A 22,112-nucleotide genomic window follows, 5' to 3' on the forward strand; every position below is an offset into this window, starting at 1 on the left:
AATACAAGATAAAGTTTGAGAACCACTGTGCTAGCAGGGAAGCCCCCTAACCCCTCCCTGCCCCCTAACCCTGGCCTGGGGCTGGACACATGGAGATGCTCATTCAGGAGCCCCTAATTAAGGCCTCAGGTAGGTTCTTTTTGGAGCACAGGGGGGTGGTCAGGTGCCCCTACCTGTACGCTTCTGGAGCTTCTTCTTATTCTTCAGGGCAGATGCCAGAGCCTGGCCCTGCTGCAGGGGGTCTGTCGCCATGATCCTCTGTAGCATCGGGCGGCGGTCCACTGGGCAGACATCCACTGAGCTGTTGTTCCTGGGATGAAGGTCCACATTGCGCTTAGCCCACCCCACCTGATGACGGTTTGGATTGGTGCAATACCCAGTGAGATCTCCAATCTGGGGAAAGAAAGGACAACAGTGAGGTCTGGGTCCCCAGAGTACCTCCAAAGACTTCTGCAGAGGAGGCAGGGATAGGCTTGCATAAGAACAGGAGCCTTGGAGCCACACAGAACTAATAAGCTTCAAGTCTGGCTCCACCACAGACTAGCAGGTGCTTAGTTATCCTTTCAGCCACAATTTGCTCATCTGTCAAATAAGGGTGGACAGTAGGTAGCTTGCATGGCTTTTACAAGAATAAAATGAAAAAGCAGAATTACTTGTCAATGACAATTTGTATTCAATGATTCTTTGTTCAAGTGACCCTTCAAAGTCTTACTCAATTTAACAAATATATTCTGACACCTGTTTTGTGCCTAGCTCTGTATGGGGAAATGTTGGAGAAATGGCTCGGATGCAGTCCCACCTTCGGGAAGCAACCAGGCTAAAGAGGAAAAAACCCAACCACACCTCAAGTTAGAATGTAGTAAGTGCCCACCAAAGAAATGCAGCATAAGTGACAGAGGCTGAGGGGATGGTGGTGGTCAACATACTTCTGCTGATGGAAGGGTCATTCCTGACTGAACACTGGAAAAGCAGAGAGCATACCTGGGCGCCCAAAAGGGTGTCTATTTGGCTGTAATGGAATGTACATGTGGTCAGTAAAAGGTAATATTGACAGGAAGCTCACTATGTGCCACATACCTTTCTAAATATACACATATATGTGTGTTATACATATACATACATATGTATATGTATACATGTACTCACACACACCTGTGTATTAACTCATTTAATCCTTGCAACAATGTCGTTGACAAACAAGGCACGTAAGGTCACACAGCTAGTAAGCAGTAGAATAAATGAGAACCCAAGCAGTCAGGATTCTGTATGTATGACTACCTGCTACACTACAGTGGGTAAAAGGCAAGGCTACCACACTGTACAACTATGGGGTTGCGGGGGTGGGAGGGGGCACCATTTACAACATAGCACTCCTAAATGGAGCTGTGCAATTGAGTGGCCCTACTCAGGGCCCTGAACCTGAGCCTAGAATTTGCAGTATGGAGTAGGGAACTACTGCTGGTCCTTGAGGAAAAATGGTATGTTCTGGGGCTTATGGGCTCAGTGAGAAATATCAGGGGATGGCCTTAAACTCACAACTTTAAACTGATTTTCCTATAAGCACTGGGGGGACTTTCGAAACTATGTGAAGATGGGAATGGCGTGATTCCTACCACTGCCCCAATGCAGGCCTCATCATCTCTTACAGAGCTCAGGCAACAGTTTCCTTCCTGGACTTCTTACCTCCACTCTGGCTCCTTTCTTTCCAACTTGATTTTTACCCCAGCCACTGGAGTGATAGTTCTAATACATAAACTTGACCATGTTGCTTCCCTGCTTAAGAAACCCTTCCAGATATTATATAGCCATCAAAAATGAAGGGCAGAGGATTTCCCTGGTGGTCCAGTGGTTGAGAATCCGCCTTCCAATGCAGGGGACGTGGGTTCAATCCCTGGTCGGGGAACTGAGATCTCACATGCCGCGGGGCAACTAAGCCCACGTGCCACAACTACTGAGCCCCCACATGCCACAACTAGAGAGAAGCCCTCGTGCTGCAACGAAGAACCCACATACCACAGTGAGGATCCCGTGTGCCACAACTAAGACCTGATGCAGCCAAATAAATAATTTTCTTTTTTAAAAATGAAGGACTGTTCTTTAAGTAATCATGTGGAACAATCTACAAGATGAATTTGTAAGTGAAATAAGCAATGTGCAGAACAATAAAAACAGCATACGACTATTTGAATTGAAATAGATCTGTTGGGACTTCCCTGGTGGCTCAGTGTTTAAGAATCCGCCTGCCAATGCAGGGGGCATGGGTTCAAGCCCTGGTCCGGGAAGATCCCACATGCCGCAGAGCAACTAAGCCTGTGTGCCACAACTACTGAGCCTGCGCTCTACAGCCTGCAAGCCACAACTACTGAAGCCTGCACACTTAGAGCCCGTGCTCCACAACAAGAGAAGCCACTACAGTGAGAAGCCCATGTACCGCAACGAAGAGTAGCCCTCACTCACCACAACTAGAGAAAGCCCACGCACAGCAATGAAGACCCAACACAGACATAAATTAATAAATAAATAAAATTTTTTTAAAAAGCATTGAAATAGATCTGTTATCTGCTTTTATATATATGTGTGTATAAAGATGGAGTAGCTCTGAAAGGACACTCAGGATGGGGCAGGGTGGCTGGGAGAGAGAAGCAGGAGAGAGATTTACTTTTACTTTTACTGTATACCTTATACCTTTCAATCCTACCTTTTCAATTTTATACCATGTACCTAATCAAAAAATATCTTAAATAAACAAAATGGGAAAAAATATTTAAACCCTTTGCCTCCCCTCCCCCACAAAACATAAACAACTTTCAGTGTTTACCTATTACCCATGGTTTAAAGTCAAACTCAAGGCCTTCAATGATCTGACACCAGATTCATCTTTCCCCACCTCTACCCTCACTCCAGCCACCTCAGACCACTAGTGATTTCTGCAAAATAACACGCTCTCACCCTTTTGGGTCTTGGCACGTGCACAGGCTGAGCCCCTGACCACAGGTTGCTGCCCACCTTGCCCAGAGAATTCCTCAACCTTCAAGACGTGGCACAAGCATCAAGGCCTCCTGGAATACTTCCCTGACCCACAAGTAGTATAGGTTAGTTAGGGCCCTTAGATCCATGCTTTCCCAACCTCTGCCCCCAACCCCAGCCTGTGTGTCTCCCATCACAGTGTAGATATCTGTGGTTGAAACCACTAAACTGTGACTTCTTGAAGGGCAGCGATGGGGGACTGGCAGATGTAGAGGCTGAAAAAGCCTCCAGAGATCATAGCAGAGCATATCTACTTGATCCTGGGAAGCCATGAAAGGGCAGGTGACCTTTGGGACCTGCCATATGGAACAAATGTCCAGGTGGGAGACAACTGGAAGGTTAGGCTAGGGTTACAGGAATGGTAGGAATAGAAAGAGGCCAAGAGCATCTCTTAAGATTTAGGAAGGAGAAGCCACAGACTTGGTGACTGACTGTATATAGGATCCAGGATACTAGTTAGAAGGAAGGAAGAATCAGGGTTGCCCAGGTTTGTAACTTAAAGAAGCAGGTGGATAGACAGGGATCCTGTTCTCTAGGCTAGAGCTGGGCTGGGAAAGCTACTTGAGAAAGCATGCCTCCTCCTTGGACCTGCCCTTGCTTGGCAAAGGATGCACCCTGCCTAGCACCCAGGGAGTCCACAGGGTATGAATGAACAACCCGCATCTCCCCAATATTATAGGCGGACCTTGTGGGAGCCAGGTGGAAGGGACTGACCATTTCCCAGAGCCCGGGGTAGAGGAGAGTGTTGCCATGAAGAAAGAGAACAGGTACCTTATACACCGTGGTTTTATTTTCCATGGCATCTGCTATTTTCACCATAGGAGAATGGAGCCACTTGATCTCCATTTCGAGAGGGTCCATGTCACCCAACAGCTCATCAGGTTCTCCAGTGGCCAAGCCTTTAACACAATAAATACCACTGTAAGGGCCCTGGCTCCTCCCTGCTACTAGCCCCCTGGTCAGGCCTCAGTGGAAAGGATATGTGGACGCTGCCCAGGGGAGTCAGGAGGGAAGGCTCTTTTATTCCTGCTGGGAGGCCACATGACAAAGGATTCAAGATGTGGGTTTTGCAGTAGGGTACTCGCCTGCTGGGAGCTGGTCTTGGAGCCTCAGCTTCCTCATCTGGAAAATGAGAATGCCACAAGCCCTATAACAAAGGGCTGCTGTGAATTACAGCAGAGGGTACCTGAAATGCACTGGCCTGAGACACTGCTCTGTAAATGGCAGCGACTGGGATTCCCTCCCCAGGACCGGGCCTCTCTCCCTCTCTCTGGTGCCTTGCCTAGAGCTGGCCTCCACTGCAAACCACAAATGTGTCCATTGCCCTGGGCCTCTAATACTTAATCACTCTTCAAGATTCAACACTAGGGCAACTAGGAAATTCTCACTATTAACCACTCCCTCTTCTCAATTTCCGGGACCTCAATCTTTTGCCAAAGTACATTCTCACTGCCAGAGCCCTGCTTGCCCTCACACACAGCCAGAGTCAAGCATCATCATAAAAATGTGAGCATTAATTCCTCCCAACTACCCACTTAATAGAAAAGCAAAGTTCAGAAAAAGGGCTGACTTGCCCAAAGCCACATGGGGGTAGGCAAGCCTCTTGTCCTCATTTGTAATCTAAGCACACTAAAAGGCCCAGAGAAGGAAAGCTACTGGCCCTCAAGAGAAACAGGGTAACTAGAAGCCAGGCCAGCCAAGGCTTTCTCCACTACCCCAGAGTGTCCACAGACAGGCCCAGAGATCACTGGGGACCTTTCTTGGGTGGGATAGAGAAGAAAGGAGCCATCAACCAGAGCTGCAGATGGTAGAGTATCTGAAGAGAACAAACTTCCTACAGGAGTTTCTGAAAGTCATACCTCTATACCTCAACAAATAACCATCTTAATAACAGCTAATATTTACCAAGCATGTACTATATGCCAGGCAGTGTTTTTACATATCAAATAAGTCTTCACAACTATCTTATCAGGTGGGTGCTACTGTCCCCATTTTACAGATGACATCATTGGACATGGAGAGCTTAAGAACTCTCCACACAGGTGTGTACAGGACCACACAACTAACAAAACTCAAATTTTAATCCAGGCAGTCCATTCTTTTAACCACTTAGATACTGAGTTGGGAGAATCTTCAAAACAAGGCAAGAGAGCTAGTTTGAATGCCACGTCTGCCTGTCAATGACCATGCACCATTTAGCAAATATCACCTTTCTGTGTCTCAGATGCTCACCTGCCAATGTGGATAAAAGTAAAAATCTAGAAATGGACATGCAATGGCTGTGACAAAACCTGGACCAAAATGAGAGAAGGGGTTTTTGAGAGGAGTATCTCAGTCCACTCCAGGCCTCAAGAGATGGGGAAAGGAACCTCACACTTCGTAAATACCTCACCATGTTCCAGGTACTTTGCTGATTTTTTTCCTATCTACCAAGAGCCCACAACCAGCTGCCTCCCTACCCCACCCCACCCCCATATTCCCATGACCCAGATTACAATTCTCCACCTTGTGGGAAAAGACATTAAGGTTAAAGCTAGTTAAACAGTTTTCCCCAAGTCAGAGCAGGGGGAGGTCAAATGTAGGACCTGTTGTCAGGTCTGTGTGGCTCTACTAGGGCAGGACCAGGTGCCAGGCAGGCCAAGCTACTCGCCCTTACTTACATTCCATGGTGTCCTCATTGGCCTGCTCAGTATCCTCAATGTCGAAGACCTCAGTCATCTCCTTAATGATCTCAGCACTGAGATGGGCAGGCAGAGTGTGGGTGGAGGGTGGGAGTGTATAGAAGCTGATCTTCCCGCTGAATTGGGAGGTGGGAAGAAATTGGTGATCTCATTAAGACAACAAATGACCAATCAAAGAGAGAATGAGTTCTCAGGTCAGAAACAGTGAGGGTCAACTAGAAAACCCAGACAGTTGCTTCCGAACAAGAGGTTGAGCTGCTGGATAATCACTGGGCATAAGTTGCCAAGCAGGATGTGACCTGGTGCCTTGGACTTCCCTACCCAAGAAGTTAGGCTGCCCCGCCGCTGCAGTGAACACAGATGATCCCCTTCATGGAGCCTGACTCCCAGCAGGCTTCACCCTTACGCCTAGCCCCCTCCTCACCTCACCCAGTCAGCCAGGACAGCTTTGGCTGCCTGCTCCTGACTGTATATGCCCCCCTTCTTCTTCTTCCCCAAGCGGTGGGCCACTGCAGTCAGAAAGTGCTCAGTGGTCTGGAACCCAGAGACACCGTAATAGCTGGAAATCTGGTGAAGAGAGGAAGAAGAGAAATCATGAGGAAGAACGAAGGGCCCTTGGAGCAGGGTAGGGCATAAGCAAGAGGCCCGCGTACCTCCTCCAGGTTGCAGCGCTGAAGAATGGTCTCCACTGGGGTCACAGGATCCGCCAGCTTCTGCACATGAATGCAGTTGCACAGGATGGTGCCCACCTCCGAGTTGGGTCCTGGGACAATGCCCGGGGCATCCAGCAGCCTGATGAATTTGTCCAGGTAGACCTCCTGCATGAACCTGGGGTGGGAGAGGGGAGATATGAGGACACAGGACGGTGATAAGCCCAGATGTGCCTGGCATCTTCTAGGCTCCAAGCACCCAGTTGAGAGAAGGGGTGGGACAGATGGCACACAGGTGAAGGCGGAGAGATATGGGGTCTGATTCTAGTCTAGCCTCCACCACCGGGGACTGAGCTGCAGGACCACAGGCAAGCTTCTGACTCTCTGAGCCTGTTGCTTCACCGAGGAAGTGAAGCTGCTTATTCAGAGCCCAATCTTGCATGGTGTCAGGGAGGCTTCAAGGAGCTAAGTGGGGGAAACACCCAGCTGGGTGCCTGACCCACAGCCAGGGTGTGCCAGGTAAATGAGGGCTATTAGTGAGACTCCCATGCCCAGGGAAGAATCAAAGGCTGGTCCAAGATAAGGGACAGGGGCTGAAGGCGTGGGAATTGGGGGAATGGTAGGGTGAAGGATCTGTGAAGTGGGGGAGCAGGCAGGTGCTTACTTGGTGACCCCAGGAACGGCTCCCACACTGCACGCACGGCTGCGCTTCAGGCTATTGATCAGGCTGCTCTTCCCAACATTGGGAAGGCCTACAAAGGAGCAGATGGCTCAGGGCAGGAAGGGTCCTCAAGAATATCTGGGACAGCCTGTGTGTGGGAGGCCCAGGCAGGGGCAGTGTGACCAGGCCATGGGGGAGCCAAAAACAGAGCCTGGCCTCCTGCCTTCCCATCCAAGGCCCTGACCAACCCCCTCCATGGTCTTTCTACCCCTCTCCTCCATATGTGAGCAACCTGGCTAGACGTGTCCCTCTCTCTAGATGTGGCACTCACCTCCTACCTACAAACAGCCTGGGAAAGACGCTCAATGCAAGGCCTCTGTGACAAAATCCAGTGGAGGGTGGACACTGGGAAATGTTGTAAGACAGAATCATCCATCCTGGTATATAATTCACCTGGCAGGGGGTGGGGGGAGCTCATCTCCAGATGTCAGTCTCTGAGCAGCTTTCTGCCTGTGGTGCGTGTTTTTCTGTTTGGGCATCTGTGAGCACGTCTCAGCCTATGGATGTCCTTGTCTATTTCTTCCTCACTGGGTCTCTCATTCCCACCATTCTCTTTCTCTGTGTGCTAGAACTTACACATGTACTGCTCCCTCACAGATGTGCCTGTGTATATATCCCTCATGTATAGAAGTCTCGTATATCTTGTCTCTTGGTTGTTCTCATTCTAAATACCACTGCTTTTCCTATTTCTGTCTTTCTCACTCCATCTTTTTCTCTATCATATCTTTCTTTGTCTGTGTATCTCTGTGTATCTAAGCACCTCTTTCTCTGCCAGTTTGTCTCACTGTATCTCATTCTGGCCATTGTCCTTTCTCTCTAATTCTCCCCACCCCGCCAATTCTACCTCTTTGTAATTCCCTCTATGTCAACTCCTCTCAGCTCTTTCTGTACATGTTCCTTTTCTTCATGAGCTTGTCTCTCTACATGTATGTCCTTCCGTACGTGTTCCACTGTGTCTCTTTTTCTCTGTGCCTCCCTAATGTCCTCTGTATCTCTATTTGTCTATATATACATATATATCCGTCTCATCATAGACGTGTATCTGTCTCTGTGACTCTGGGGTGTGACTATGTCTGAGGGTCGAGTGTATCCGGGCACGTGTCTCTCCGTGGCTCTGTTTCATTGGGGAGGGGAAGCGGAGTTGGGTGAGTGTATGGGAAGAGCTTGGTCTGCATGTATTTTGCCTCTGGGTCTGTACATGTCTCCATACACGTGGATGTGTACATGTGTTTGTGGATCTGTATGTGTGCATAGGTCTGGGGGTGCATTCCTCTGTGTCTGCATCTTTGTTCCTGCCTCTATGTGTATCTCCCTCTGAATCTCTCTCTATCCCTGTGTTTGACTCACTCATTCTTTCCTTGGGTATGCATGTCTGCCTCTCTACTTACATGGGAGGGTCTCTAGCCCTCTTATGTCTCTCTGCAAGTCTCTGTGCACACTTCTTTGTGATCATATCTCCCTCTCTCTGCATGCCTCTGTCATTCACATCTGTCTTCCCTTTCCACTCCCCACCAATCCCACCATTTGGCTTCCCAAATCTTCTGTGTTTATTCAGGTATGCAAATCTATACCTTTTTCTCAGTGTCCACCTTCACTTCCTCTCCCTGCGGGTCTATCTCTGCCTCTCTCAATTTCCCTGTTCCCTTCCCACCAGCCTTCCCTCAGTACCCTGGGTTCCAGGTTTGAGCCTCAGCTCTGCCTTGTCTCACCCAGGGCTGAGCCCTACAAGTCCCTTTCCCTCCTCTGAGCCCCAGTGTTCTTATCTATGAAAGGGAGGTGTTCACCCCTCCCTCCCACAGCTCTGGTAGAATGAGATGGCGCCAACTCCAAGCCCGGCCCCGCACTTTTGGTCCATGGTTCTAACACTCAAACCATGGTGGTGATCCTAAGTATGCCTTCCCACGTCCACCTAACCAAATTACAAATCACAAGACCCTTCCTGAACAGTTCCTCTCCTCCCCCCACAAAAGTAACATGAAGTTCCCAGAATCCTTTGCCCCAATGAAGCCCCTGCACAAGGAAGAAGCCTGGGTCCCATGACCTCCCCCAAGGCCTTACCCACAACGCCCACACGGATATGGGTGCGCACTTCACCCAGGCGGCAATAGTTCCCCAGAACCCTCATGAGATTTTCAGCTCCAAAGCAGGCTTTGCTTTTCAGCAGTGACTCAGAGGCTTGATCCACTGGCACACTGCAGCGATTCTGGAAAATGAGGGGTATTATAGAAGAGGCATCAGGTGGGAGATGTGGTCTCAGCTCAGATTTCCAACTTTCAGGGCCACCTCCCTGTGATCACTGAGACCCCCCAGCCTGAAGCAGAGGGCTTCTCACATAGGCCCTGAATACCTGCCATTTCCCTGCTTCCACAAGGCCTATTTTTCCACTGTCTTTGCACTTCCAGTCTTCTCTGTCCCTGCCTGTCTCTTGCCTCCCTCAGCAGGGGCAGGATAGCATCCTTGCCTCTAGGCAGGCCAGGTTTGAGTTCAGCTCTGCCTCTCACAGGCGTGTGCCTGGCAAATTCTGATTTCATTCTCTGGGCCTCAGTGAACCTCGCCTACACAGTGCAGACGTTTGCCTCCCTGTCTGTGGAGAGAAGAGATGGTGCCTGGCCCACATAAAGTCTACCTTCCCTTGATTCCTCACACAGGTCAAGGTCATTTCGGCCTCCATCTCCTTACTCCTGATGCTACCTCCTCTGCCTACAATGCCCTTTCGGCTCTTCTTCTGTCCTTACTTACGTACCACAGTACTTCAAAATAGGAATTGACTTAAATATCTATTAATAAGAAACAGATTAAGGAGCTATATCCTTGAAGTGGAACACAAATGAAAGAAAACTGTTAAAAAAGGATGCTTATCACATTTTTGCCATGAAAAAGGCCAAAAAATTATAAAGGAGATATCATGTTTCTCCGAGATGAACAAAGATTTAAATGTTTAATGATATCAAATGTTGGCAAGGGTGTAGGGAAATAAGCCCTCTCACACATCCCATTAGTGGGAAGATAAATTGGTACAGCCAGTGAGGGGTGGGGGTGGAGGAGGTGGGGTGCTGGGGAGCAATTTGTCAGTGACTAGGAAAATGTAAAATGCAAAAAGCCTATGACCCAGCCACTCTACCTCTCAGTGCCCAACCTACACAAACACTTGCCCACTAGCCAAGACGTGTAAGAGTACATATTGTAGTACTGGTTGTAATGATAAAAAAAATTGGAAACTAATTTTATTTAGCATCAAAAAGGTAGAACTCTATAGAAAGATCTTCAAGAAAAAAAAATGCAGGATGACATATGATACTCGTAAACACTATTTTCTCTTTATAAACACATCCACATATAATATAAAGCACAGAAAAATATCTGGAAGGATACACACCAAACTAACAATGGTGGTTACTTCTGGGTATGGATAAAAGAGATTGGAATTAGAGGTATCAGCGTAAGGATATTCAAGCTTCCATCTATACAGTTGACCCTTGAACAACACGGGTTTGAACAGCACAGGTCCATTTATACGCAAATTTTTTCACTAGTAAATACTATAGTACTACATGATTTGCAGTTGGTTGAATCTGCAGATACAGAACTGCAGATATGAAGGGCCAACTATAAGTTATACACAGATTTTCCATTGTGCAGAAGGTGGATGTCCCTAACCCCTGTTTAGTTCAAGGGTCAACTGTAATTGTTTTTATTTTTTCTACTTTATTTTTTTAAATAAATAAGTTTTATACCTGGTGCAAAATTGAAAAAACAAGTGTCCCCCAGGACCCAGTTTCTCTCCATCAAAGCAACAAATGTTTCTGTATACTTTAATATCTTACACGGAAAACACATTTCTATGTTAATAATATAATTAGAAAACAGTGTAGCCCCAGGCTACCCTGAAAGAGGCTAGATGTCCCTGGCCCCAGCTTACCAGGTTTTTGACCTGATGCTGGGTGCTGGCCTTGAAAGCCACAATTGGCAGCTCATTCCGAAGGTATTCCAGCCACTTCTCCACAACCTCCTTGGGGACCAGGTCTGGGGAAAATAGGAACAGAGAGGACTGGAAAGGAGAACATCACCTCGATGGCTCACTCCAAAGATGCAGCCACCCACATCCAAGACTTGGCCCACCTCCTGCCAACAGATATCTCCCTAGCACTGACAGTCCCTGTCCAGTCCCCAGGTTAGAGTTAGAAAGGACAGTCTAGTCTAGGGGACCAGTTGGCCCTCCCTGAGGAGGCCTCTGTTTCCTCAAAGAGAATGGGTAAACAGCTGTATGGTCCTAGATGCCTTCCTTCCAGACCAGGGGGCCCAGGGTACCAGAGGCCTCCCAAAGACAGTGCTTCCCACCCCTCCCTGGATCATTCTAGGTTGGGCCAAATGTCAAGAATAACCTTGACAAAAATGGCTACCATTTATGAAGAACTGAACATGTATGTACCAAGCACTTTATCATTAATTCTCCAACAATCCTGTGAGATTGGGACAATCACAGCCCATTTTACACCTAGAGAAACAGAAGCTCTCAGGTGACATGACTTGTCCAAGATCCCAGAGAAAACAGACAGCAAAACTGGGATGAGACCCAGACCTGAGTGACTCGTGAGCCGATGTGCTCTTCTGCCCCAGTGTCCGGGTTCCAGCTTGGGAAAAAAGAGGAACTCTCCAAGGTTGGCCAGTCACAGATAAAGCTCAAAATGGCAAAAACAGGGGACTGAAAGGCAGACAGGCTTTAACTCCATTCCCAACTTCTGCTGTACTGTGTGTGTGGTGTGTGTGTGTTTAGACAAGTGACTTCACCTCTCATATCCCTGGCTTTAAAAACTCGAACAAGAATTCCTACCTTGCACAACTGTTATGGATACCACTGAGTTGCTGGGTGTCAGGGTCTGGTCCAAGCTAGTTTTTCAACAAGTCCTGGTCCCTGCCTTGCCTTACCCAATACTGCCCAATACCCACCAATCTTGTTCAAGACCAGGACCAGCTTCTTGTTGCCTTCTGCCCGCAGGACAGTCTCCTCCATTTGGAAGCAGCGGCAGCCCAATGGGTCCCTGGCATCCAGGACTTCTAGAATCACATCAGAGTATTCCACCACCTGCAGGGCAGGGAATGAGGGATGAAGGCAGGGAAAGAACTGGGTAGCAATCAACAGGCCCATGAAAGAAGAGGTCTCCATCTTAGGAAAAACAGAAGCAGAGAGGAGACAGGACTGGATTGATGCCCTCCTTAAAGGGCCTTAAGAAATGCGCCCCTGGGACTTCCCTGGTGGTGCAGTGGTTAAGAATCTGCTTGCCAATGCAGGGGACACGGGTTCAAGCCCTGGTCCAGGAAGATCCCACATGCCGCGGAGCAACTAAGCCTGAGCACCACAACTACTGAGCCTGTACTCTAGAGCCCACAAGCCACAACTACTGAGCCCGTGTGCCACAACTACTGAAGCCCACATGCCTAGAGCCTGTGCTCTGCAATAAGAGAAGCCACCACAATGAGAAGCCCACGCACTGCAACCAAGAGCAGTCCCCGCTCGCTACAACTAGAGAAAGCCCATGCACAGCAACAAAGACCCAACGCAGTCAAAAAATAAATAAATGAATAAAAATTTTTAAAAAAAGAAATGGGCCTCCATACCTTACGGAACTCCTTGTAATAAGCCTTCCTTGTGGCCTCATCATCCAACTGAGGAAACATATTTAATTCCTCCAAAACTTCCTCCTAAAGGGAAAAAAAGACAATGGTCCAGGGGAGGAAAGAGGGAGAGCTGTCTTTGGCAACCATGGGAGGCTGGGAGAGCCATGTGAGTCCCAACCCACCAAAGGACAGCTTCTATCAGCCAACAAAGCCAGGAACTAGAAGAAGAAAGGATAGACCCACATGGTCCATGTGTGTGCCTATCTGTAAGTGTGTGTTCGAGCACCAGCTAGAGGCCTGGGATTGCACCTGAGTGTATAAGGGAGGAATGTAAGAGGGAGGTATAAGTGAGAAAAACAATCTATGGGAAATGTGGGATGGAGGAAGCAAAATGTGTACTTTATATTAGAAAAGGAACTTTAAGTTGGAAAGTATATATTCTGTGAGATGAGACTATATGCCAGAAAGGCAGTAAGAAGTCCTAGAAAGAAGACTCTTCTCTTAACTTTCCCCTCACGTTCTCACTCCTTCCCTCCCCCTGTCCCCTAGTCCAACGCCTCCCCACTCCCAGACCCCAGTCTTTGGGTTCCAGCTTGGGAGAAAGGACCTAACCAGGGTTGTCCAGTCACAGATAAGGCTCTTCACCTCCCTCTCACCCTCCCTCCATGTCCCTACTGTTTCCCGTCCTCTCTGAACTGATTCTCTACTCCCCCTCCAACAATCTCACACCCTTCCTCTTTCCTTTTCACAGATCAATGGCAAAAGATGCTTTTGAGCAAACCTACACCAGTCCTACCCAGGGGCAAAGACTGCTCTCTTACCTTGCGCTCAAACTCCTCCTGGCGTCGCAGGACATCCTGACAATAGCTTTCAATGGTCCTGCGTCGGTGTCTCTCTTGCTCCCGGGCAGCCTGCTGCTTCTCCCTCATCTCCTCAACCTAACAAGTGAACGCACACCAGGGCTGTAGCTGACTAGGTCTGCAGTCTAAGGTAGGGATGGAAGACCAAGAGTAACAGGGAGCAGGTGACAGAGGGAGAAAACAGTGTGACATGGCACAGGTGGGAGGAGCAGGGATACAGGAAGGGAGAAGATATGACAGCAAGAGATAAGGGGTTTGAGAGAAAGAAAAAGACAAAGAGATGAAGGAAGGGAAAGTATGGCAGACACTAATACCAGGAAGGTATGTGAAGCTGAGAGAGAATGTGTTCTAAGTAGCGGGAAGCACTTAAGACCAGAGAGGAAAAGAAAACAAGGTCCTGGGATGCTCCATCATTTACAGAGCAGCAAAAGAGACAGCAGAAAAGAAAGGACATCCAGGAGAGTGAGATGACAGGAAAGCCAAAGTGAGAGTGTTTCAAAAAAAAAATCATGGTCTCAAATGCTGAGAATTTGAATAACATGAGGGAAGAAAGTTATCCATGAGTCTGATGTCAGAGAACATGCTGGTGAGGCTGGCAGGGGTCATTCCAGTGGAGCAATGAGAACATAAACCAGACAGCCATGGACTGGGAGGTGAGCAAATGGAGACACTAAATCAAGTATCAAGGCAACCGCCCTCTCTTCCCCTTTCCACAAACAGCCTCAACAACCCTAACAGTTCTGGCCTTTGCCTTTCAACATTTCTGTAGACCTGGCAGTCAAGCCAGGCCCTCTCTCTCCAAGGGAAAGGGCTTACCCTCTTCTTCTTTAATTCAGCCTCCCGATTGGCATGATCATTGGAGTGAACAAACTGGGGAGCGGAGGTCACTTTGGTGGCTGCTTTCTTCCCATTCTGCTTTGCAGGCTGGTCACCACACAACAGGGAAAAAATGAACAGACTTAATGAACTCATGGAAATCACCCTTCCCAGCGGGTGTTAAAGCTGCTCAGAAGTGTAGTTGTTGGGGGAAAGAGGAGAGAAGCAAACAAAAAGGGCTCTGTCCCCAGAGGTCTGCCCATCTGACTAGAAAAAGACCCTTCTTCCCCTAGCCAGGCAGGGACGTGCAGCCCTTGGAACAACAGTAACAGCATCACCTAGGCACTTGTTAGAAATACCAATTATCAGATGCCAAGACAGACCTACCAAATCAGAAACGCAAGGGTAGAGCCCAGCAATCTGTGTTTTAACCAGCCCTCCGGGTGATTCTGGAGGGCTAGTTAAAGTTTGAGAACCGCTGCTCTGACCCAAGTCCTACTTGTCCACAACTTTCCCAGCAGGACCAGGAGATCCAGGAGCTGGGGCCAAAGACTGTTTGAACTCCCCTCCTCTCCATGAGCAATAGGGACTTGGGAATTAGACAGACTCAAGTCCTAGCTGTGCTACCTTGAACCTAAGAACTTTCTCACTGAGGCTCAGTTTCTTCATCTAAAAAATAGGATGATGACAATCCCTAACCAAGGTAAACCAAGCACAAAGCAGTACATGGCTTGTGGTGGGAACTTAATAAATGCTGCTGCTTCTCTGCTGAAGCCACCCAGAGAGGGAGGGAAAGCCAGATCTACTGATTCCAATGCAGTGCTCTGTTTGGAGTCACCCAATATCTACCTGGTTTTGTGGGCCTCTTCTAGGGTGGGTAACCTGTTCCTGACCTTGTCACCAACAATGGGTATACCTTACCTGAGCATGGAAGCAACTTACCTTCTTGCAGCCTTTGGAACTTTTACCTGGCTTTTTATTTTCTAAAGAAAGAAAAAAAAGCCATCATCCACCTACCCAACATTTGTTGAACCTTAATGGAGGTCAGGCCACACTGGGAACCTAAGGAAGCCTCAGACACCATGTCTGTCTAGGCGCACAAGACAGACACGGAGCTGGCAGCAACAGTGTCAGAGGAGGTACTGGATACAAATGTTCGGGGTATTCAGTGCAAACTGGAACAATTCTTAAGGGAATCCTGTGAAGAGAGCAACTTGAAGGTGTGCTTCTGACTCCTTTCTCTCTTCCAACTTCTAGCTGGGGCAGCTCAACAATTTTGGCACCAGGCTGAGGTGGGGGGCTGGTAGCATGGGAAAGTGATCTGAGGGTTAGGGTTAGAGTTAGGGACCCTGGTTGGTCCCTGGTTAGGGACTCTGAGGAGTCCCAGCCAGCTAAGCCAGAGTAGATGCCCTCAGCACATGGGGAGAGAACTGTCCCTTCCTGCTGACCCTGCTCATGTCACTGCCTCCAAAGGGAATTGCGCTACACAGCTAAACTGCAACCTCCCTTTGATTTAAGGAGGAGAGAGTTCACCTTCTACAATCATGCCTTAACAAAGCCCAGCAACTTAAGGGGCCTCTTCCCACTTCAATGAGGAGTCCCGTCTGTCATCTCCTTCACAGCTGGCCTCTCAGAAAGAATGGCTTCCCTTAATTCTCACCATTTGCAAGGGGGCTAAAGGAATTCTTACGGGAGAGGTTCTGGAAGGTCAGGATATATGCTACAAACAAATATAGGAGCAGCTTGAGATTATCAGAGAACAGGCTCCCCAATCACACTAGGTGGTTCACGCCAAAGCAGAGTTAATGTAGGAAACAGAGGAGTTAAATACTACTGCAGGACTTCCCTGGTGGCACAGTGGTTAAGAATCTGCCTGCCAACGCAGGGGACACAGGTTCGAGCCCTGGTCTGGGAAGATCCCACATGCTGCAGAGCAACTGAGGCCGTGTGCCACAACTACTAAGCCTGTGCCCTAGAGCCCATGCTCTGCAACGAGAAGCCACTGCAATGAGAAGCCCGGACACCACAACGAAGAGTAGCCCCCACTTGCTGCAACCAGAGAGTAGCCCCCACTTGCCGCAACCAGAGAAAAGCCCACGCGAGGCAACAAAGACGCAACACAGCCAAAAAAAAATTTTTTTTAATAAATTAATTAAATAAATAAATACTACTGCAAGTTCTTAAAGAGATTCAAGAAGATACTTCAAATGAACTGTGTGAGAAAAAGATTCCCAAAATTTGATATTGAATAAAAATTCAATTGATGTAGTGAAAAACAGAACAGACATCACTAATAACCAAATTAATAAGCTAGAAGGCCAAGGGAAGAGCTTGCTTAAAACGGGACAAAAATCCAAAGAAAAGTAAAAACAGGGGCTTCCCTGGTGGTGCAGTGGTTGGGAGTCCTCCTGCTGGTGTGGGGTACTCGGGTTCGGGCCCTGGTCCGGGAGGATCCCACATTCCCCGGAGTGGCTGAGCCCGCGAGCCACAACTGCTGGGCCCACGCACCACAACTTAAAAAAAAAAAAAATGTAAAAACAGAAAATGGAGAATGGACTCAGGAGAGCTAGTATCTAAATTAACAGGAGTTCCAGAAAGAGAAAAGATACAAATGGAGAAGCAATTATTTTTTAAAATAATAGATGAAAGTTTCCCAAGTTGAAAACAGGACTGAGGCTTCAGACTAGAAAGGCACATGGAGCATCAAGATTAACAAAAAAGACATATGCCCTAGGCATACACTGATGAAATTTCTGAACTCCAAGGATAAAGAGAAAATCTTGTAAACTTCCAAATAGAAGGCATTCCCAACAAATGTTGAGAGAAGCAGACAGCCTTCTCAAATCCACAATTCTGAACACTTAAGACAGAAGAATAACCATTACAAAGTACTGAGACAAGGGACCGTGTTCCAAGCTAAATTCCTATAACTGATCAATATTTCACTCTTACATGAAGGTAAAAGACAGACATGTGCAAAGATTACCACCTGTGTTCCCTTTCTGGTAAAACTACTTGAGGAAGTATACCAGCAAAAATAAGTATAAAATCATGCTAAAGGTCTCACTTTAGAAGAGTAGGGCAAAAATAGTTATTTAACTTTAGTAAAGTGATAGAAAAATTTAGTTATGTTTGATATAAATATGAATGCAATTACCAACGTAATTTTAAGTCCTGGTGGAGGATTTTTTTACCTTGTTAAACTTTTTAAAAGTAATAAGGGAATAAGAAGAAACAAACAAAAAATATAAAATAAGATGGTAAAAATCAGACCAAACATATTAGTTATCATAATGAATGTGAATGGGCCGAATTTCCCCATAACAAAAAAAAAATCAGATCCCAAGTCTCCTTTTCTTCCAAAGTACTCATGTTGCAATGAAAAGAATGTGAGGTTTGGAAGGAACCAGGTCTGGCCATTTTACTCAACAGTTTCCATCGGCCTAACTTCCCTGGAAAATGAGGGCCTGCACTGGATACAGGCACACGATGAAAGAAAATACATCACTTAAAGTGGCGAAAAACATCTGCTTCAGAGAGGAGAAGGAGTGGGGAGGAGAAGCGAGGAAGAGGGTAGGGGTGCAGTCACCACTCACAACACTGCAACACCCAGGAGCCGCTGTTACTGTTTTTTAATAGCTTCAGAGAGAAAACAGCTACCATTTTTTAGCCAGCCATACCTAGGTTCCTGTTCTGGCTCAATAACTACCTAGCTATATGACCTTGAAAAATTTCCTTAAATCTCTCTGACCACCAATATCTCCATCCACCAACTCTCATATCAATACTCAAAGGTGAATCTCTCCATTCATCCATCATCTCCCATACTCTCACCCCACTACATCCCTGCATCCCCAGCCTGGCAGTGACTCTGCCCCCATCCTCCATCTACCCCCTGCATCCGACTTCCCACTATGCCCCCTGAAACTCCCACTTAGGAGATCAGCACTCCCCTAATTCTTCCATCTTTTCTTGGGAACAATTCCTCAACCTCCTGCCTTAATAGAGACTCAGCTCTCCCCTGAGGACACTGCTTCACCTGCAGGCTTGAAAGGTGGCTATTAGTTTATATTAACATGAATACCTTGGAGCCAGTAGGTGCAGGAGGTATCTTGCAGACTCACCACTGCCAAACCAATTTCTCCCTCTTGTTAAAAAAGAGGGGGGAGGGGGGAATCCCGCTTTTTTTTGAGACTGCTGCTATGCCTGTCACCTATAAGTCACTTTTCCTCTTTTACTGAAGCACCTAGTTCATAGCTTTTTTTTTCTTAATTATATTTTTTTTAATTTTTGGCTGCATTGGGTCTTCGTTGCTGCACATGGGCTTTCTCTAGTTGCGGCGAGCGGAGGCTACTCTTCTCTGTGGTGCACAGGCTTCTCATCGCGGTGGCTCCTCTTGTTGCAGAATACGGGCTCTAGGTGCACAGGCTTCAGTAGTTGCAGCATGTGGGCTCAGCAGTTGGGGCACGCAGGCCCTAGAGTGCACAGGCTTCGGTAGTTGTGGCACGCAGGCTCTAGAGTGCAGGCTCAGTAGTTGTGGTGCACGGGCTTAGTTGTTCCGCAGCATGTGGGAATCTTCCCGGACCAGGGATTGAACCCGTGTCCCCTGCACTGGCAGGCAGATTCTTAACCACTGCGCCACCAGGGAAGTCCATAGCTTTACTATCAACTGAACTCCTGCCATCATCAACCTGGGCAACTTTGGTGATCACTGGGCCCCTTCCAACGCTCAGGTTTCCCACTTCCTTGACATCCCCATTCCATGTAGCCACCTGCCCATGCATTGCTATGGTGACATCTATGATCATCATCTATAACTGCTTGTACTTCAGAAAGCAATCTCAGACACCCCTCTCAACTATCTTCAAGCACATTTGTTCAACCTCCTAGAGACTTCCAAAACACTGGCGCCACTCGGTTCTTTATTCAACGGCCACCCTATTTCCCTCCCTGTGCAGCTTACATTCCAGTCTGTCATTACGATGGATTACATACCTGTGCCACCAATCATTGATGGTTGTAAATCTTTTAAATGATAAAACATACCCTCCTTTTTAATAGCCATTCAAAAATGTACAACAGTTGAAACTGTATGTGAACACTCTTTCTAGGGCTTCTCAATAACCTTCCCAGATTTAATCATTATCATTACCATTTGGGTCCAAGGTATCTCTAGCCCAGGGTGCAGGGAGCTGCACCATGAAGCACCTCCCCCATCTTCCGCTGCAATCATCCTAGTTAGTCTGATCAAGACTTCAGTTGCAATTTAACAGTGAAAGTCTTTGTTTTGTGTGCACATGTAAAGTTTTTCTATTTAATTTAATGTTCACCATTTTCCCACTAATGCAGATATGTATGATTGTTCTTTAACAGGTAATACAGTCAGATGGTTCCAAAGTAAAACCATGTCAGATGTAGAAAACAAACTTATGGTCACCAGTGGGGAAAGGGGGGGAGATAAACTGGGAGATTGGGACTGACATATACACACTACTATATATAAAATAGATAACTAATAACGACCTACTGTATAGCATAGAGAACTCTACTCAATACTCTGTAATGGCCTATGTTGGAAAAGAATCTAAAAAAGAGTGGATATATGTATAAGTATAACTGATTTACTTTGCTGTACACCTGAAAGTAACACAACATTGTAAATCAACTATACTCCAATAAAAATTATGAAAAATAAAACCATGTATTCTGAGAGATCTCCCTCCCACACTTGTCCCTAGCCACTGCAGTCCCCTCACCACAAGAAACCACTTTATTAGTTTGTGATGCATCATTCAGCTTCTTTATGCAAATACAAACATATATTCTTATTTCCCTCCATTTTCTCCCAGGGAAGGTAACATACTATGTACTCCTGTCAGCAACTTGCTTTTTTCACTTAACAAACCCTGGAGATCTTTCCATCTAATAGTTTTTCCATATAATAGTCTTTCCATATACTACTTCCTCATTTTTTTAAACTGCCAGGGTTCCTTTGTATGCATACACTCTATTTCACCAGGTAATTATTGTTTTTCATCACTATTAATAATTCTATTACCAATAAAAATTAGTTAAAAAATAATAATTCTATTATCTTGTATTTGATATTCTTAAATAGAGTATAATTTTGTTCACTTTTCTTGTGTTACGTGAAAAAATGATTATTTGCTTTTGGTATTAACATAACCAAAGTCTGATTCTTGATGAAATTTTTATGATTATATAAAGTAAGTGAATTTTTTTTTCACCAAGCCCTACATAGGCAGGGCCACAATTCACACAGAATACAAGGCCACTGGGTTGCACAATTCTCATCCAGTCTATCCAGTGTGCTATCCAAATGTTATCATTTTCTGCTTGGGCCATAGCAGGATAAAGGCAGGGAAGCACAGAACCAGACCTGTCCTACTGCCTTTGCCTTCCCTCTTATAAGGAAGAGTCCATGTATCACATTTGTCTTCTCCCTCTAGGCTGTAAGCATCATGGTGGGAGGAGGGGGGGATTGAGTTAGCACTACTAATTGAGACATTCTAGTGCCTGGCATACAGTAAGTGCCAAATAGCTATGCCTGGTCATGCTGGGCCCTTGGGACACAAAGATGAACCAGATGTCAGTGAGAAGTTAACAGTGTTGTGAAAGAGACAGACCCAATCATAGAGTCAACAGCCCTGGTTCCTGTGGGTACACAGACAAGTAGAAACCAAGGGAGGAGGTTAACAGGAGGGATTCCCAGAGGAAATGATGTATAAGTTGAAATCTGAAAAACAAGCAAGAGTTATCCCATTAAAGGATGAGAAGGAAAGGGAAAGAGTCCTGAAGGCAGAAAGAACAGCAATTTATCCACACTGTCTGTTTCATAGGTAAGAAAAATCCAAAGCTCAAGAGAGATCAGACAATAATTCAGTGGTAGACAGTGTATGCGTCCTCTGAGGGGCTAAACTCCAAAGAGAAATGAAGGCTGAATCTTTAAAGCTAATACTTACAGAGCACTTACTATGTGCCAGGCACTGTTCTAAGTGTTCTACCTATTTTAATTCATTAAATCCTCACAAAAACACTGGTAGGCAAATACTATTACGTTATTAAGTAGGAACTATTTTTACCTCTTCCCCCACTAGACTGAAGGTAAGTAACTTGCCCAAGGCCACACAAGTAATAAGTGGAACAGCTGAGATTCAAACTCAGGCTGGCTCCAGAGTCCATGCTCTTAACCACTACTACAATCTATGATACCAACTTAAAGGTACAACTTATAAAGAAAAATGCTAGGCTGTGTTGGGGTTATAGGCAGTGTAATATGGTATTTACTGCTATTCACCTGCAGTCTCTTTGTCAAGTCACTTAACCTTGCTGAGCCTCAGTTTCCTTATCTGTAAAATGGGTATGGGGGATAAGGGGAGCTGTACCTCAAAAGGAAGTTGGGAAGACAACAATAATACCATACGTAAAAGACAGACTGGGGCTTCCCTGGTGGCGCAGTGGTTGAGAGTCCACCTGCCGATGCAGGGGCCACGGGTTCGTGCCCCGGTCCGGGAAGATCCCACATGCTGTGGAGCGGCTGGGCCCGTGAGCCATGGCCGCTGAGCCTGTGCGTCCGGACAATTTTTTTTTTCTTTCTTTTTGCGGTACGCGGGCCTCTCACTGTTGCGGCCTCTCCCGTTGCGGAGCACAGGCTCCGGACGCGCAGGCTCAGCGGCCATGGCTCACGGGCCCAGCCGCTCCACAGCCTGTGGGATCTTCC

At 46.8% G+C, this 22,112-nt stretch overlaps 1 protein-coding gene across 5 annotated transcripts in view; it reads right to left on the reverse strand.

Moving 5' to 3' along the window:
- Window positions 1-22,112, reverse strand: part of GNL3L (G protein nucleolar 3 like) — a 27,009-nt gene that overhangs the window by 1,863 nt on the left and 3,034 nt on the right. For 2 of the 5 annotated variants that reach the window (XM_024767177.1, XM_024767178.1), the window contains exons 3-16: window positions 15,314-15,354; window positions 14,372-14,479; window positions 13,517-13,633; window positions 12,696-12,779; window positions 12,027-12,162; window positions 10,999-11,102; window positions 9,138-9,282; window positions 7,023-7,110; window positions 6,362-6,536; window positions 6,133-6,275; window positions 5,688-5,824; window positions 4,113-4,190; window positions 3,799-3,926; window positions 174-393 (exon numbers count right to left, since the gene is read on the reverse strand). In XM_024767177.1, coding sequence (XP_024622945.1) covers window positions 174-393; window positions 3,799-3,926; window positions 4,113-4,190; window positions 5,688-5,824; window positions 6,133-6,275; window positions 6,362-6,536; window positions 7,023-7,110; window positions 9,138-9,282; window positions 10,999-11,102; window positions 12,027-12,162; window positions 12,696-12,779; window positions 13,517-13,633; window positions 14,372-14,479; window positions 15,314-15,354 — 1,704 coding nt within the window. Of the gene's footprint in view, window positions 1-173; window positions 394-2,858; window positions 3,073-3,798; window positions 3,927-4,112; window positions 4,191-5,687; window positions 5,825-6,132; window positions 6,276-6,361; window positions 6,537-7,022; window positions 7,111-9,137; window positions 9,283-10,998; window positions 11,103-12,026; window positions 12,163-12,695; window positions 12,780-13,516; window positions 13,634-14,371; window positions 14,480-15,313; window positions 15,355-22,112 lie in introns of those variants that run through there. The other 3 variants (XM_024767182.1, XM_024767179.1, XM_024767180.1) reach the window with 3 other exon arrangements.

This window comes from Neophocaena asiaeorientalis, unplaced genomic scaffold (genome assembly GCF_003031525.2).
Source record: "Neophocaena asiaeorientalis asiaeorientalis breed wild unplaced genomic scaffold, Neophocaena_asiaeorientalis_V1.1 scaffold313, whole genome shotgun sequence".
In the NCBI taxonomy this organism is placed as follows: Eukaryota; Metazoa; Chordata; class Mammalia; order Artiodactyla; family Phocoenidae; genus Neophocaena; species Neophocaena asiaeorientalis.